At 30.9% G+C, this 17255-nt stretch overlaps 5 protein-coding genes across 5 annotated transcripts; 2 read left to right on the forward strand and 3 right to left on the reverse strand.

The window, feature by feature from the left end:
- Nucleotides 1–808: 808 nt before the first annotated feature.
- UTP7 (U3 small nucleolar RNA-associated protein 7, putative) lies at nucleotides 809–2947 on the reverse strand (the record flags this gene model as incomplete). Its single annotated transcript, XM_029003030.1, has 1 exon — nucleotides 809–2947. One exon carries the CDS (start codon nucleotides 2945–2947, stop codon nucleotides 809–811), a length of 2139 nt encoding a protein of 712 aa, XP_028859504.1.
- A 1940-nt stretch (nucleotides 2948–4887) lies between these two features.
- Nucleotides 4888–5348, forward strand: PmUG01_03029100 (conserved Plasmodium protein, unknown function; the record flags this gene model as incomplete). The annotated part of the gene is made up of 2 exons (XM_029003031.1): nucleotides 4888–4970; nucleotides 5192–5348. 2 exons carry the CDS (start codon nucleotides 4888–4890, stop codon nucleotides 5346–5348), a joined length of 240 nt encoding a protein of 79 aa, XP_028859505.1.
- A 1633-nt stretch (nucleotides 5349–6981) lies between these two features.
- PmUG01_03029200 (conserved Plasmodium protein, unknown function) lies at nucleotides 6982–8901 on the forward strand (the record flags this gene model as incomplete). Its single annotated transcript, XM_029003032.1, has 1 exon — nucleotides 6982–8901. The coding sequence occupies one exon, from the start codon at nucleotides 6982–6984 to the stop codon at nucleotides 8899–8901; it is 1920 nt and encodes a 639-aa protein (XP_028859506.1).
- Nucleotides 8902–9985: 1084 nt separating this feature from the next.
- On the reverse strand, nucleotides 9986–13320 carry PmUG01_03029300 (conserved Plasmodium protein, unknown function; the record flags this gene model as incomplete). Its single annotated transcript, XM_029003033.1, has 11 exons — nucleotides 9986–10071; nucleotides 10492–10582; nucleotides 10719–10793; nucleotides 11127–11207; nucleotides 11327–11404; nucleotides 11769–11886; nucleotides 12186–12209; nucleotides 12373–12553; nucleotides 12779–12884; nucleotides 13069–13117; nucleotides 13268–13320. The coding sequence occupies 11 exons, from the start codon at nucleotides 13318–13320 to the stop codon at nucleotides 9986–9988; spliced, it is 942 nt and encodes a 313-aa protein (XP_028859507.1).
- Nucleotides 13321–14561: 1241 nt separating this feature from the next.
- On the reverse strand, nucleotides 14562–15581 carry PmUG01_03029400 (tRNAHis guanylyltransferase, putative; the record flags this gene model as incomplete). The annotated part of the gene is made up of 1 exon (XM_029003035.1): nucleotides 14562–15581. One exon carries the CDS (start codon nucleotides 15579–15581, stop codon nucleotides 14562–14564), a length of 1020 nt encoding a protein of 339 aa, XP_028859508.1.
- Nucleotides 15582–17255: the final 1674 nt, after the last annotated feature.

Consider the following 17255-nt stretch of genomic DNA (forward strand, 5'->3'; position numbering starts at 1 on the left):
TCATACATATGCATCATACATATGCACCACATATACAATATATATATATATATATATATATATATATATACATACATATATACATACATACATAGTACATACCCATTTGTACAAATGTCAATACGTAAAACTTTTTGCTGAAAAAAAAAAAAAAATACATGCGCAATGACTAATGATGGATGGCCAAGGCCAACATTTTTCCGGGATTTAGTTATAACGTATACACAAACAGTATATTAATAATATATTAATAATATATTAATAATATATTAATAAAATGGTAATACATTGTTAAATGAAAAACGATTGAGTAAATTTTATGAAAAATTATGCAGCATTAATTTGGTATATTTATTAAAAAGGGGAGAAAAAAAAAAAAAAAAAAAAAAAAAAAAAATTCCATTTTGCAGTAATAGGTTAAACAAGAAAAGTTAATGCCTTTTATTATTTTTATTTTATTTAAAAAAAAAAAAAAAGAACTGAAACAAACATAAACTTAATTTTGCACATACGCATAAGTATGCATATTAAGTAGGTACACAAGTAGTATTTATAAATAATTAAATAAAAAATGTACACATACGTATGCATATATATATGGGAGTATTGGTCGTATGTATATTAATAACATGTAAACACATAAACACGTTTATACGTGTTGTGCCCCCACACCCCCCTTCAGGGTATCAGAGCATCGCGTTTCCAACCCCTAGGCTTTATTTATCTTGTTCTTTAAACTTTTTCTCAAATATTTCTGTACATCGGGTCCTAAGAGTGAGTTTTTTTTTCTCCCTCTCCCTCCAAATTTTTATCCTCTCCTTTTTTTCCTTCTTTTTTTTCTCTTCTTTTGCTTTTCTGCATCTGTTTGTCCATTCACTACTTTTCCTTTAGCAGCCTTCTTCCACAAACCCTTTTTTCCAAATGATGGGGCATTAGCTCCACAACTGCCGTTGATATCATCCGCATTATGATACCCCTCTGAAATGTAGTCTCTGTCGTCCGTCTTTATCTTTCCATAGCGCATTTTACCAGGAGTCTTCACTTTATTAGTAAGCCGTTGACTGATATATGTTTTATGTGCATTAGATCTGTCCGTGGGATAACTACTAGACCTGTCAGTGAGATGTCCATTAGGCCTATCATTCGTTTGATAACCCGGTTGAGTAGAGTTCTGGTGCACGTCTTGATACGGGTTTACCTTTCCTATTTCGTTACGCTTAAACTGGATGGTATCAGGTGATAACTTGTCCAGTAATAGTCTAACTTCATTCTCTCTTACCTGCTTCTTTGTTTCATATGGATTATTAACAAAAGTGTCTATATTTGCTAGTCCAGAACCAGGTACTAGAAATGATTTAACAGAATATTTGAGACCTGCACAACATATATCTTCAAATGGTTGAAAGGATATGGAATTAATTTTATCTCCATATGTATTATGTGTTAAGTAAACTTCCGGTTTTGTAAAAAGATTTTTATACGTTTTAAAATGACTGTTCATACAAAATGCAACAATCGATGTATCACTAATATCTATGTTATTAATAATATTATGTTCTCTATACGATTTGATATATTCTAATTTTCTCATATCCCATATTTTATATGTACAATCAATAGAAGCACTAATTAAATAATTATCACTTACAGCTATTGAAGATATAGGAGTATAATGACAATATATATCACATATACATTTGTCTACATTAGGTGACCATAAGGTAACATGCCCATTACTATGTCCTAAATAAATAATTGCATCATGTTTATTTTGTTTCATAATAGAACATGGACCCCTTTTCGTTTTTTTCCTTGTAATTATATTACCCATAGTTATATCTTGGTATACTAATTCTCCAAATTCTCCTACTGATGTTAATAAAAAATGGTATGGTAAGAATTCCATTTGGTATGTATATAATATGTCTTTTATACAATTTACTTCTAACCCTGTGTTATCATATATATACATATACTTTTTTTGACTAACAGCAAAAAGCTTATGATTATGTAATATAGTATTACATCTAACCGTTTCACATACCTCTAGTTCACATAATGTTTCTAAGTTTTGTGTATCTATTAATGTTATATGTCCTTTATCTCCTGTTGTTAATAAATATTTTCCATTTCTTGAATATGTACATGTATATGGTCCCATGTTCAAACTTAAGTCTATTACTTTTTTTTGTGTCCCTATATCTGCTCTATCGTAGATATACTTTTGGCTAATATGAATTTTCTTCTCCTCCTTGATTCCTTCTTCTCCCTCCTCAGTGCGCTTGTAGTACTCTCCACTATAGCAACTACGCTCATCACGCATGCTGAAGTGCATTTTATTCTGAACATGTGCAGGAAATTTCATAATGCGCACCTCCTTTTGACTAGTAGCATTCGTCTCGGGAATGTTTCCTACCCCTTTTTCGATTTTATTCAAATCTTCCATCACTATTCGTTTTATTTTATCCACCCCACTTTGTTTTATTTTATCCACCCCACTTTGTTTTATTTCATCCATCCCTTTTTTTGTTCTAATCTCCTTCCCCTTCTTCCCCTTCTTCCCTTTCAACACAGGATGAACCCCTTCAGTGTCATCCTTCTTCTGAACAAGATGCTTCTGCTTCACGTCAATGTATCCTTCATCAATTTTTCTGAATTTTTTATTTGCTAAAATTTTTTTAGTTGATAAAATAGCTAATTTAACATCTTTCTTCAATTTATTTTTTAATTTTTTATTTTTTATATTTTTTGTATTCGGAAGATCTTTGGGTAACTGTGTAGGGTCGACAACAGGAAGGTAATTTATTTTATTACCTCCATTTCTTTTTTTCTTTTTCTTAATTCTCTTTTTAATATTATATATGATTTTATTAACATTAACTACTGTTATCTTATTCTCTTTGATTTTTTCTGTGTTTACGTTGCTTTCAACGAATATATCTTCCATTTTGTTCCTCTGTTACTGATTTTTGTGATGTCCTTCCGGTATTTTATACACTTCTTTCTTCAAGTATTTTATTATATATACGTGCATATATTTACGCAATTGAGAAGCGACTGGCCCCGCTTCCTGCAGTTAAAAAGGCTTGACAACTTACCCCCCTTACCTTGCGCGTTTACCCGAATTATATAGCTCCTTTATTAAGTTAGTTCTCGCTTTCGTTCTTACTTTTTTTCGTTCTTACCTTTTTTCGTTCTTACTTTTTTTCGTTCTTACTTTTTTTCGTTCTTACTTTTTTTCGTTCTTACTTTTTTTCGTTCTTACTTTTTTTCGTTCTTACTTTTTTTCGTTCTTACTTTTTTTCGTTCTTACTTTTTTTCGTTCTTACTTTTTTTCGTTCTTACTTTTTTTCGTTCTTACTTTTTTTCGTTCTTTTTTCTTTTTTTCTTTTTTCCTTTTTTCTTTTTTTCTATTTTTCTTTTTTTCTATTTTTCTTTTATTCCTTTTTTCGTTTTTTCGTTTTTTCCTTTTTTCTTTCTTTCTTGCTTTTTCTCCTTTTTTTTTTTTTCTTTTTGTTCATAAATTTATACAAAATCGCTTGTTACAAATTGTTGTTCTTCACTGCAAAATTGTGTTGACTACTTAAACATGGCATTGTTTGTTTTTTAAATATTGTAATGTTTAAGCAGTTTTTGAGGTAACGTTCATATGTACTTTTGTATGTAGTATGTACGTATATATGTAGTATGTACGTATACATGTAGTATGTACGTATACATGTAGTATGTACGTATACATGTAGTATGTACGTATACATGTAGTATGTACGTATACATGTAGTATGTAGGTAGTTTGGTAGGTACATGCATATACGTGCGTACGCATGTACATGTATTTTTAAGTATTATATGCCATTCCCCCTTCCGCTGGGAATACGTATATATTCTCATTTACGCTATATACCATTTTTTGGTAAATCAAAAAAAAGCATGCAAAAAAGAGAGAAAAATTGCCCAACTAATTTTATAGAAAAAAAAAAAAAAAAAAATTAATACTCCGAGTGCCCCAATGCAACATGAGCATTTGTTCAAATTGGTAACTCGCACATTGTGAGTGCATAGAAAGGCACAGTGTAATATTTAAGTACGTATACATGTTATATATAATATACATATAAATGTATATATGCATATATGCACATACGTAAATACGTTTATCGATCCATACATGCGCATATTACTTACCGTTTATATTATATATATGTATCTTGTTTTTTGATATTTTCTTTTTTTTTTCCCATATTTGCTATTTTTCGCATGAACAAGCAAGGAAAATTTAAAAAAAAAAAAAAAAAAAAAAAAAAGAAAGAAAGAAAGAAAGAAAGGAAGGAAAACTTTGAAATGAACGAATTGGAGGAAAATAAATGCCAAATAAATTCAAATTTTTTAAAGATACGAGTAAAAAAAATTGAAGCAAAGGAATGGCCAACCATAGTTAGCGTTTAAACGAAAGTTGAAGAGAAAAGATAAGGCATACTTATAAGGTAAAGGAAATCATTGAATTTTCTGAAAAGTGCAAACTATATCAAAATTGTGTTGAACGTACACGCACATGTATCCAGCGCTTGCTCCACAAGCTGTATAATAATTGAAAGCGTAAAACGGAAAGGGAAAAACTCAAAGTGGAAAAAGCGAAAAGTAGAAAACGTACTAACAAGGCAATTCGCTCAACACTGAAATTTACTTTACTGCAAAACTACAGCGTTCAGCCTGCGTATCAATGATATCCCTAAACAATTTCCATACTGTCATATATTGTTATCACGTCCCGATTATCGCATAACGAGAGAAATATTATATTATTTTATTTTTTTTTTGTTCTCCCCATTTTTAAGAAGTTTGAAAAATTAAAAAAAAAAAAAAAAAAAAGAAAAAAAAAAAGAAAATATGTCAAAAGCTGTGTATGCAAAGATTTGGATGAGCACGAGGAATTTTACCCTTCGAAGGAGATACGGATGGTTCAAAGTTTGGTAAGAAAAAAAGGGAACAAAAGAATGAGTATTGTCCAATAAATCCATGCCTTAGCGGCACGTGGTTCTGGCTTTGCTTGTATCGTACGCTCATATGCAAACGCGGACACGTGTACATACATATATATACGCATATATGAATATATGTATATATGTATATACATACTTATGCGCATGTGTATACCCATGTGTGTGCTTTTTTTGTATGCTCTCATCCGCAGCTCTCGCCTAAGCCCATGGTTGTACGTTTGGGGCTTTTATTGCGTCTCTTTGGTCTTTCCCGCATTCGACAACGAGTATAAAAAGCTTTTGACATTTGGCATATGGAAGGAAAATGATGTTGGATATAAGAAGTGTGCTCCCCCTCCTTATGAATAAAACAAACGAACAAAAGGATAAACAAAAAAAAAAAAAAAATAAAATAATAAAATGTATACTGTACGACTACAAGGAATAATTAAATAGTGAGGAAGTGAAGTAATGAGAGAGTGAAAAAATGCTAACGTGCTAATGTGCTAACGTGCTAACGTGCTAATGTACTGACGTGCTAATGTAATAACGTGATAATGTACTAACGTGCTAATGTACTAACGTGTTAACGTACCAACGTGTTAATGTACTAACGTGTTAATGTACTAACGTGTTAACGTACTAACGTGTTAATGTACTAACGTGCTAATGTACTAACGTGCTAATGTACTAACGTGTTAACGTACTAACGTGTTAATGTACTAACGTGTTAACGTACTAACGTGTTAATGTACTAACGTGCGAGGGTACATTTATACCTTTTTTTCCTTTTTCTTGGGGGAAATTCCAGCTAATATTTTAACAACTCTAAGCATAGAGAACAAATTAGATTTGTTCACATCACACTGAGGGAGTAAACTTTTCGACAAAACATGCAATAACGCGTGTGCCATACATGCAGACATATCTAAATATGTATGTACGTATGCATTTACGCATACGTGTTAACAACCCACTTCTCAGTTCATTTTGCAGATCGTATACGTATTAAGCTGTTTTTCTGCTTGTATGTAAACAGTTATGTGTGTGTATATATGTATATGTACACTCAAATTTTTTCCCTTTTTTTTTTTTTTTTTTTTTTTTTTTGTAAACCTATAACTTGCCGTAAAAAGCCAAAAAAAGGAGTGCTTAACATGCTTATATTTTTTGTTAATTTTTTGTTAATTTTTTTTGCAATTTTTTTGGGTATTCCCGATAGAAAACGTCAAGAGACCCGTAAAAAGTAGTAACTTCGTTATTTGATACATAAACAACTTTGACGACTAAACTTTTTGCGAAGTGTTCAATGTGAAATGATATGTTATATGTGCTATTCGCTGCTTGCTATTCGATATTTACTACTTGCTATGTATGAGTCCCGTTCTATTCTCCAAGCAAATATTGCAATGCGGGAAAAAAAAAAAAAAAGAAAAACAAACGTGGTACCTTAAAAGTAAACAGCAAAATGATTAGACAAATGAATATGCAAGCAGAAAAAAAGAAAACAACAACATAGAAATGAAACCTACACGTGGTATATGTAAACTCCTTTTTTTTCAAAAAATTTACAAAGTTGCACACACGCATAAGAATTGCTGTTCAGTAGTTTGGCTGCTTTTAAGAGATATATTCCTTGTGTCAGTACACACACTCACATACACACATATATGCATTAACGTACACCTACATATGTACACATATATATAAGCTTATTTTTGTATTGTATAAACTCCTTTTCATTTTTGTACGAATAGAATACAAAAGATACAAATAATCCTAAAGTGCGCGCACAAAAGAAAAAAAAAAAAAAAAAAAAAAAGAGGCAATCAATAAATAGCGAAAAGAAGAAGAAAAATAAAGAGAAGATATCAATAAAGTTAAGAAGATACTACTACAATATTGCAGTAGTATTACGACAGTATTGAAGTATAATAACAAAAAAAAAAAAAAAAAAAAAAAAAAAAAAAAAAAGCTGTAAAATCGCAGCGTCTTATACTAAATGAAGGGTATACATTCATATTGTTCTCTTTTGTGCTTTTCTTTTTTGTTCTTAACATATGGATCAAACTTAGGGACGACTCACGTTGCCCATGTTGCTATTACACGGATAAGAGATGAGGAGGGGAAAAATAAAAATGAAAAGGAAGAAATTACAAAAGGACAATATTCATATATAGAGGAAGGAACGAAGAGGGACGAACAAGTGGGACATAGTGCCAAGGAAACTGATAAACATAATGATGAACAGAGTGATGAACTAAGCGATGATAAGACGGATATTCAAAGAACCGAAAAAGAAAACGTGGACAGTAGTGAGCACAGCGGCGATGACGGGATGGATGAATATTTCAATGTCGACGTGGAGGAACTAAGTCTGTTTCCGGACCCGAACGAGTTGTACGACTTTTTAATGGAGGAGAAAAAGGAGGAAAATGGTAAAAGTAGTAGAAGTACAAGTACCGACAGTCGCGATAGCAGTGGTAATGGTAGTAGCAGCGGCAGTAGTAGAAGTTTACCGAGAAACAAAACGCTTGAAAACTTAAAGGGTGCTATAAAAAGTGGAAACCTGACGAGGGAGCATTTCCTGCAATTGTACAAGTCGGCGCTAAGCCATTTCGACGTAGATGGCTATACCTTTTTAATGCAAAAGATAATGCATAAGGAGTATAACGAAAGATTTGCTCAAAAAGTTAAGAGGTTGAATGAATCTAATCCTCATTGTGATAAGGTGGAAAAACATGATGAAAGGAAAGCAAAACAAAAAAGAAAAAGAAGAGCACCAAACGAAATGGGTGGAAATAATATAGATTACCCTGGAGGACCTGTGAGATCAACTTATGGAAATAATTTAAGCAAATGGATGAAAGATTCTTTAGAAAACATTGAAAGTCCTGAGTCTATAAAAGAACCAGGTTTAGCTAATATGTTAATACAAAGTTTGACTATGGTTAAGGGTCTTATTCAATCAGTAGCAAGCTCAGTTGTAGATATTGTACCTCCATTAATACCTCCACCTATATGGATAAATAGACCACTTCCATGTTTACCAATGGTAACAGGAAAAAATTGTTTAGGTTCTATACTATACCCAATAACAGCTGCAGAATTTGTTACAGCAGATATAACAGATAGTATTATGAATGGTGTTATATCAAGCTTTCCAGCAAAATATGCATCTAAAGTGGGTAAAACATCTGATACACTATACCGTATATGTGCTATGGCATATTTAGGTATGTACTGTGCATCTATATTTCCTATATGTTGGTTACCAGTAGGATTACGAGTTTCTGAGACTATGTCTCTTTGTTTCCCTCAATGTTTAGCTACTCTTATAGCATGTCCAGGATTCTGGATTGACGATATTGAAGGACCATGTAGTAATACATCTGTACCTCCATTTTGTTCTTTTTCAATTTTTGTTAATCAGAAAATTGTTCCTCCACAATTAACTTCTTATGATGATTCTCATAATTATCCTTCTACATGTCCATCCAAAGATGATGAATATGATATACCAGATGAGTTATATGAACATGAAAAGGAAACTAATGATATGTTCTTAAAAGAAAAAAAGGCCTATTCAAAATTATCCATATTACCTATCATATATCCAAACCTAGTCCCAAATTTGTATAACAACAAAACGAAGATACATGAAATGGAAACATGCAAATGCATGGACATAATTCATTTATGTAAGAAGCACTTTGCTATACCTGTTATAAGAAATGGCAATTCTGTTTTTAATTCCACACATGAGGAGCCTGTTAAATTGTCTTCTATGCAAAACAAGTGTTGCAAAAAATGCAAGCCCATTTGGAAAATTCTGTTTCCCACTGAGAAAAAAGTCGACTTAAGGGGCTCTCCTGTGTATCCTCGACGTGCCAAGTTACTATCCGGTATTGTGCAGCGCTGAGCGTGGGGGCGATCCCTTACACGCAGGATAGGCGTTCCTGATTTTGAAAATTTTGTGTTAATTTTGTGCTAACCTTTGCACTATCCTTTTTGACTTCTTTTTTCACTTCTTGGCATATTCTTTCATTTTTTTTTTTTTCATTTCGTCGACAAAATTTTCAAGCCCTTTGTTCATTTTTTCGCTGCTTTTTTGTTCATTTTTTCGCTACTTTTTTGTTCATTTTTTCGCTTCTTTTTTGTTGGACCTGTTTAAAATATTCTGTCGTTTCGCCTTAACAAGTCATAATTTTTAAAAAATGGAGCAAGCGAAAATGGAAAAATTGTAAATTAGGACAAAAAAAAAGGAAAATACAATATGCAATATGGAAAAATGAAAAATGCAGCATAGCAAAACGAAAAATAAAATATGGCAAAACGAAAAATGCAATATGAAAGAATGACAAAATTGCAAAGTTTTGCGTGCACGAAGAAGGGGCGTACTGCGCGTAAAAGGTGTTGTATTCCCCTTATTTCTGAAAAGAATTAGAAAAAAGACAAAAAAAAAAAAAAAAAAAAAAAAAAAAAAAAAAAAGCATTCATACATTGCATATATATGTATGTATGTATACTTATATGTATGTCACACTGACAAGGTTATTCTTTCAAATAAGAAATAGAAAAAGAAGTTTGGAAGAAAGAAGGGGAATAATTAAACCGATTTTTTCCTTTCACTTTGCAATATTGCGGCGTTGCAATTTGTTCTCTTTTTTTTTTTTTTTTTTTTTCTTTTTTTTTTTTTTCTTTTTTTTACGTTTTTATATTTTTTTTCTTTTTTCTACTCTTTATGCTACGCTCCCTCTTTTTCTTTTTTTTTTTTTTTGTTGGAAAGACAAATTAAAGATGGCGAAAATAAAAAATATGACTGTGTTAATATACACAGTTATCACATACAAAAAAAAAAAAAAAAAAAAAAAAAAAAGAGACTTACCATGTTACATTGAGTGGAAAACAAAATTTTAAAACGAACAAGTAATTTAAATGAAAAGGGGAAAAAAAGCCAAGGGGACAGAATAGATGTTAAAAAAGATAATCTGTATTTCTATTATTTAAAATAAAAATATTGAATTTTCACTTGTAGCTCCAAGATAGCCTATTCTTTTTCCTGACCTATAAGGTGAGGGCTCTTGTTCATCTGAGCATAAAAAGGGGGAAAACGAAAAGGCGAGGGGGATGTTGTTACATTTCCGGAAAAGGGGCAGCATACGTTTAGAAGGGTGGAAGTGTGGAAGTGTGGAAGTGTGAAGTGTGAAGTGTGAAGTGTGAAGTGTGAAGTGTGAAGTGTGAAGTGTGAAGTGTGAAGTGTGAAGTGTGGAAGTGTGAAGTGTGGAAGTGTGGAAGTGTGGAAGTGTGGAAGTGTGGAAGTGTGAAGTGTGGAAGTGTGAAGTGTGGAAGTGTGGAAGTGTGGAAGTGTGGAAGTATGAAGTGTGAAGTGTGGAAGTATGTGCATATGAAAATATGTTTGTATATATGTACTTATGCATGCACATATGTAGTTGCGTAAGAGGAGAGCTCCTCCTGTTTGTTGTTTCTCATATTATAGGAAAAGTAGTACAATTAAAGGAAACGGAGCATATCTTATTTCTGCATGTTGGGTTTATGTACAATGACTTTCTTCCACATTCTACAAGGGGCGTCAAGTGGGCCTTCAAAGAAAAAAAAAAAAAAAAAAGACAATAATTATAGCTGTAGCTGTAGTGGTAGCGGCAGTATGCATAACAAGTGCATACAAAGCAGTTCCACTCGCGCGGTATTACGCTTGTGTGGTTATATAGTTATAACATTCAAATTTCCCGGATGAGGAATTGGGGTGGTCCTTATTCTACTTCCTTCGCAATCCTTTGGAACGCAGTTCATCTTTGCAGAAAGGGAAAAGAAAAGAAGAGAAAAATGAAAAAAATGAAATCAATGAAAAAAATGAAAACAATGAAAAAAATGAAGAAAATGAAAACAGTGAAAAAAATGAAGAAAATGAAAACAATGAAAAAAATGAAGAAAATGAAAACAGTGAAAAAAATGAAGAAAATGAAAACAATGAAAAAAATGAAGAAAATGAAAACAATGAAAAAGGTATACTTGTCATCGATGAGAGTACCACAGTTAAGTGGCGAGACAGGCGTTGGAAGTAGGAAGTAGAGAAATAACAAAAGGAGGCAAAAAAAAAAAAAAAAAAAAAAAAAGTATTCATACCTCTAACTTGGACTCGTGCACGCGAATTAGCTTTCTGCTCGAGTTTGGAATAAAAATATTCTCCTTAGGACATAATGATTTCTTTAAAACAAAAAAATAAAAATTATGCCGAATAAAAATTGAACCGATAATTTTAGTATTTTCTTTTTTTTTTATATACATTACTATTCATGCTCATATTACGATTAGCATGTACGAACCTCCAACTGTGTAGCATAATTATTTTTATTTTTTTTCGGAATAATTGAATCTTCGCTTATGTTAGGAATCAAACAAGTCTGCAAAAATGGGGGAAAAAACAAAATAAAACAAAATAAAATAGGTGGTGTATGAATGTGTGTGTATGTGTGTGTGTATGTTTGTGTGTATGTGTGTGTGTATGTGTGTGTGTATGTGTATGTGTGTGTGTATGTGTATGTGTACGTGTACGTGTACGTGTATGTGTACGTGTGCACATACGCGTGTATATCCGTTTATAATACCCTTGGATATGGTAGCAAAGGTGTCTACTTGCACATTCGTAAACTTATTTCCTCATTTTTGTGTACTTTTTTGCGTATTTTTTGTGTATTTTTTGTGTATTTTTTGTGTATTTTTTGTATTTTTTTTTTTTTTTTTTCTTTCATTTGAATCTCTTCTTACCGATAAGTTGTCTACATGTCTATACATTTTTTTGGGTGGGGGCAGGGAATATCTCAAGACGTCCACGCCCCACTTACATGGATTTTTTTCTAAACTATAGCTGCTGATCTTTTTGGAGCTAATCGAGGGGGAAGGGTAAGAAGTGTCGATATGATAGGACATATAATAATGGGAAGGGGAGCAGTAAAACGTGGAGCAATCGGAAGAGTAGTAGCAAAACGTGGAGCAATCGGAAGAGTAGTGGCAAAACGTGGAGCAATCGGAAGAGTAGTGGCAAAACGTGGAGCAATCGGAAGAGTAGTAGCAAAACATGGAATAATCGGAAAAGTAACGGCACAATGGAGAAACGCTTTTAAAACATTCATAAAAAGTTTAGTCCTATAAATTTTCATATTTGTCTCTTCTTTCTTTGTAAACCTTTTTCTTTCGATTTTGTCATTGCTAAAAAGGGGGATAGAAAAAAAAGTAAAATGAAACTACTACACTTTAATATTAATGTTTTAACGAAAAGGAAATAATACGTTTTTTTCATTACGATTTATTTATTTATTTTTATTTTTATTTATTTATTTATTTTTTTTTTTTTGGCACGTCTTTATCTAACGTATCCTTGGAAAATATATAGAAACTTCTAACATCAGTGTTAATTCTCTTTCCGTGTTTTATGGTTGAAGTATTGGAAAGGTTATCATGAAATATTCCTTTTATTTCTAAGGAGGAAGATTTATCAAAAATTCGTTTTTTCATAATTCTATGAGAATTAGATTTTTTTTCCTCTCCCTTATCTGCAAATATTATTTGTGTAAGAAAAAAAAAAGAAAAAAAGAAGAAAAATGGCAAAGTTAATCTGCAAATTAGTATGTCGTGTGTATCAACATAACTGGGATCACGCGAATGAAATGGTAGGAAAAGGGAAAAAAAAAAAAAAAAAAAAAAAAAAAAAAAAAAAAAAGGCAAGAAATGTTATAAACGTAAAAAATGCGTATTTCTCCATATGGTCATATGTTTACCACTCCATTCATTTTGAGTTCCGTCAAACACAGAGGTTTTATTTCTATGATTAATATTTCTTATGCAGCTTTTAAATTCTACTTCCCCTGTCTCCTCGAAATGTAACTTAAAATGGTAAATAATGAAATTGGTGAGAGTACGGGGGAGGGGGGGTGGTAAAATATGGTGAGGGAAAGAATATGATGGAAGGGGGTATACAGGGGAAGTGAGCAAGGGCGTGAAGAAGCAGATGAACAAAGGGATGGGCATAGAAGAGAACTATTTTAGTTTTCTTTTTTCTAAATTTTACTTTACAAAAGGTAGACTTATTCGAGTGTGTTGGCTTTCCGGCAGGTATACTAGACAAAAGAAAAAAGGTGGGTAATAGATAAGCCATATGCATTGATGGACAGTATGAGCATTACCTCCACCGCTTCTAATAATATTAATGTTGCAGTAGATATTACCACTTCTGTTACTACTAATAATAGTAATCATTGGTGTAATACGCAGGAATGTTGAGCCCATGTATACATACATATTCACATATGTCCACATGCATATGTCTATGCACACGTATTCTCACTGCAGACACTTTTACATGCAAATAAAATTACTCGTTCAACTTGTTTTCTAAAGGTTTTTGAAGGTGGCGGATACTTGAGTAATTCATTTTCGATGTATAAATATGAAATTTAAAATATAAAAAAAAAAAAAAGCAAGCTGAAAAAAAGTTGATCGTTCAAAGAGAGAAAGATATTGCTTAGGGAAAACAAAAAAATAAGAAAAAAAAAAAAAAAAAAAAAAATTAATTCAATATAGTTCAATTCAGTTCAATTCAGTTCAATTCAGTTCAATTCAGTTCAATTCAGTTCAATTCAATTTAGTTCAATCCATTTCAGCTCATTCCAGCTCATTTCAGTTCAATCCAATTTATTTACAATACTTTTGGTTGCTCTTCCCATGTTGTTATTTCGCTTTACTCTTGTAAAGGTTATTCTTGTTACTATTCTTTTTTGAGACAAGTTATTCTTAATAAAACTAATTAAAATAAATATTTAAAAAAAAAAAAAAAAAAAAAAGAACAACTATATGTATACGTGCAAGTATATATATAAGATGAAGAAGACGAAACGGAATAAGAATTCGTGCATTTGTATGCAAAGGTATCACGAGCATACAGTGTATTATCCTTTATTAGGGAATAAAAAAAAAAAAAAAAAAAAATATACGTGCATTTGCGCATGTATTTTCTTTTATTTCAAATATGTATGCACACATATATATATATATATATACGTATATATATATATGCACATTTCACTGCTTCCGTGGGGGAAAAAAAAAAAAAAATGTAGACTTGATAAGGGATAACCTTGCAGCAATTTTTGTTCTCTTAAAAAGCGAACAAGTAAACGAACAAATAAAGAAAGTTTACTTGGAAGGGATAAAAATTAAGCTGCTGAAATTTTGCACGTATATTTTCTCACAGCTTTGTTTAAGGTTTCTTATTTATTTAAAGATGGTAAGGAAATGCATTTTTAAAAATAATTTTTGCCATTATTATTCTGGTATACAGTTTTTTAAATTATTTTTCATTACGTAACATTAAGTGCTTGTGTGTTTTGCGTCTTTCGTATACTTCTCGTATTTTGTATATTTCCTTAATTTCCCACTAGAAAAAAAAAAAAAAAAAAAAAAAGAAAAACCTTCTTTTTTTTTTCTTTTTTTTCCTTTTCTCTATTCCCTTTTCCCTTTATGCGACTACAACGCTGAGTAGTGTCTTTCTCCTTTTTCGAGTTATCACTTCCCTTCCACCTCCACCCCTCCTGTGGCCTTCTTTTTAAAAATAAAATCGTACTTTCCCCAAAATTTTTCGCTAACTAAATTTTCATGTGAAATGATAAACTTGTTTAAGGTGTTAATTTTTTGTTGTTCACTCGACGTTGCAATAGAAACCTCAGCATTGATAATATCATCATCCTTACTAATAGTACATAAATTATAATCATCGATTAGTTTTTCATGAGTATTTTTGTCCAATTTATTTTCATTAGTATTTTTAAGAGGACCTAAGTGAACAGTGGCATTACTAATAATGACTGAATTATGGTCATATATAGTGGTACTACAGCTACTAGTGGTACATTTCATATTTACTTTTTTTTTAAAATTTTTATTTCTAATTATTATTGTTCCTCTTCTAAATATATCTGGGATGTTGTTATAATTAATATGAAATTTTGAGAAGAGCAATTCGTTTTTATCCTTAGTTTGTGTTGTTAACAAAAATTTATATGCTTGTTCATGTGTGTAATTACTTTTTAATACTAAATTCCAAAAGCATTCATTATACTGTGTATTAATATGACAGTCTACTTGCCTCCATGAAAAATAATCCTTTATTTCCTTTTCAGATGGATATATAATTATTCTTGCATCAAAACATGGCGGATAAACTAATTCTTTGTTGAAAAAATAAATTTTCCATCTATACATAAAATAAGATGTAAAATAAGATACAACACTAGTTAATATTTTGTCATACCTTCTATTCCATAATTTCGCATTTTTTCTAAATAAAAAGCTAAACTCGTCGGAGTGCCCATAACACATATCTATTTCATCAAACTTTTTTATAACGCCAATTGCACATTCATTCATTAAATTAAGCCCTCGTATATCATTTGGCTTTTTATATTCATGTACTTTTATAAATTTTTTAAAATCACATCCATCTATTCTTATAATGAAGTAACAGTTGAGCATAATTTTTTTCTCTTCTTCGTATAATTTTACATAAGCAAATTTGCTGTTAGCCATGAGAATTTAGCGGCAAGTGGAGAGAGAAGAATAAGGGAAGCGACAAAATTATGCACAAACCAGGAACAATTTAGCTGCTCTTGTTTTGGTCATTTGCTCTGCTCATGTAGCTCTATGATTAAAATTGCCTTAAAATATGTTAGGACAAATACCAATACTAATAAGAAGGTTAATGTTATAAAACGACTCGACATATGACATACTACTGTACACTGCGCATAAGATCAGTGTGCATTTTTTTAGGGCTCAGTAGAATTCATTTAAAAAAAAAAATAAAAAAATAAAAAAATAAAAAAATAAAAATAAAAAATAATTTAATTATATAAAATTAAAAAAAATTAAAAAAGAAAATCACCCTTGCCACATGCACAATTCACTTTTTTTTTATGAACAGGCAAGAATTTTTTTTCATGTGATAGACCATATGGGGCGTGCTTCAAAACTGGAGGAAAATAATGTAGATCATTCGCTTTCTTTTCTGACAAGCTTATATGCGTATGTGCGTATATGTATTTTCGCGATAACCTGTACGAGTCAGGTGTTTTAAAAAATGTACACATCCAAAACTGGTAGAGTGTTGCGGGTATGTATTAACCTTTACATGTAGCATACAAATTAAAATTATTATTTTTTAATTGCATTTTAAAAAGTAAAAACCTTGTAGCCCCTAATATTTTTAATTATATATCTTTATATATGCAGTTGTAAGTATAAGAAGTACTGACGAACATTGAACTATGTAAGTTGGTAAACAAAACAAAATGGCACACGACCAACAACAAACAACGTATTTTCTATACTCTGAATTCCATGCGCAAAATATGCGTGAACAGTGGCAATATATCTGTTAAATGGGCTTAATATTTATATATATTTATTTATATATTTACATATTTATTATTTATCTGTTTATTTATTATTTATCTGTTTATTTATTTATTATTTATCTGTATATTTATCTATTATTTATCTGTATATTTATCTATTATTTATCTGTATATTTATTTATTATTTATCTGTATATTTATTTATTATTTATCTGTATATTTATTTATTATTTATCTGTATATTTATTTTTTAAAAGGGCAATGTAATGGCCAAATGTGCTCTTAAGCACGTAAGAGTAAGAAGAATTATAAATAAATAGCTAACAATATAAATCATTTTTATTTGTAGAAAAAAAGAAAAAATGACAAAGGAATCTCGGCAGATTTAGTTGTAGTTGAGAATAAAAAATATAAAAATAAAAAGAGTGAAAAAAAGTAAAGCAAAGTTGAACAAAGTAAAACAATGTAAAACAGAGTAAAACAAAGTAGAACAACAAAACAAAGTAGAACAACAAAACAAAGTAGAACAACAAAACAAAGTAGAACAACAAAACAAAGTAGAACAACAAAACAAAGTAGAACAACAAAACAGAGTAAAACAAAGCAAAGTAAAACTAAATAAATCTAAGCTACATAAATTCAAACAAAACAGAGAATAGCGCAGAACAGCAATACGAAGAAACAATTTTAAGAAGGGGTGTACCCACAAAAAAGCTTTCAATAAAGAAAATTAAGACAGTGCATGATAACTAAAGCGAGCACATCCTTAAAAAAAAAATTCATATTTAAGCATATGATACAGCCTCCCTCCCCCAAGCATTTTTGTAAAAACTTATGAATATGTACA

This window comes from Plasmodium malariae (assembly GCF_900090045.1).
Source record: "Plasmodium malariae genome assembly, chromosome: 3".
Classification (NCBI taxonomy): Eukaryota; Apicomplexa; class Aconoidasida; order Haemosporida; family Plasmodiidae; genus Plasmodium; species Plasmodium malariae.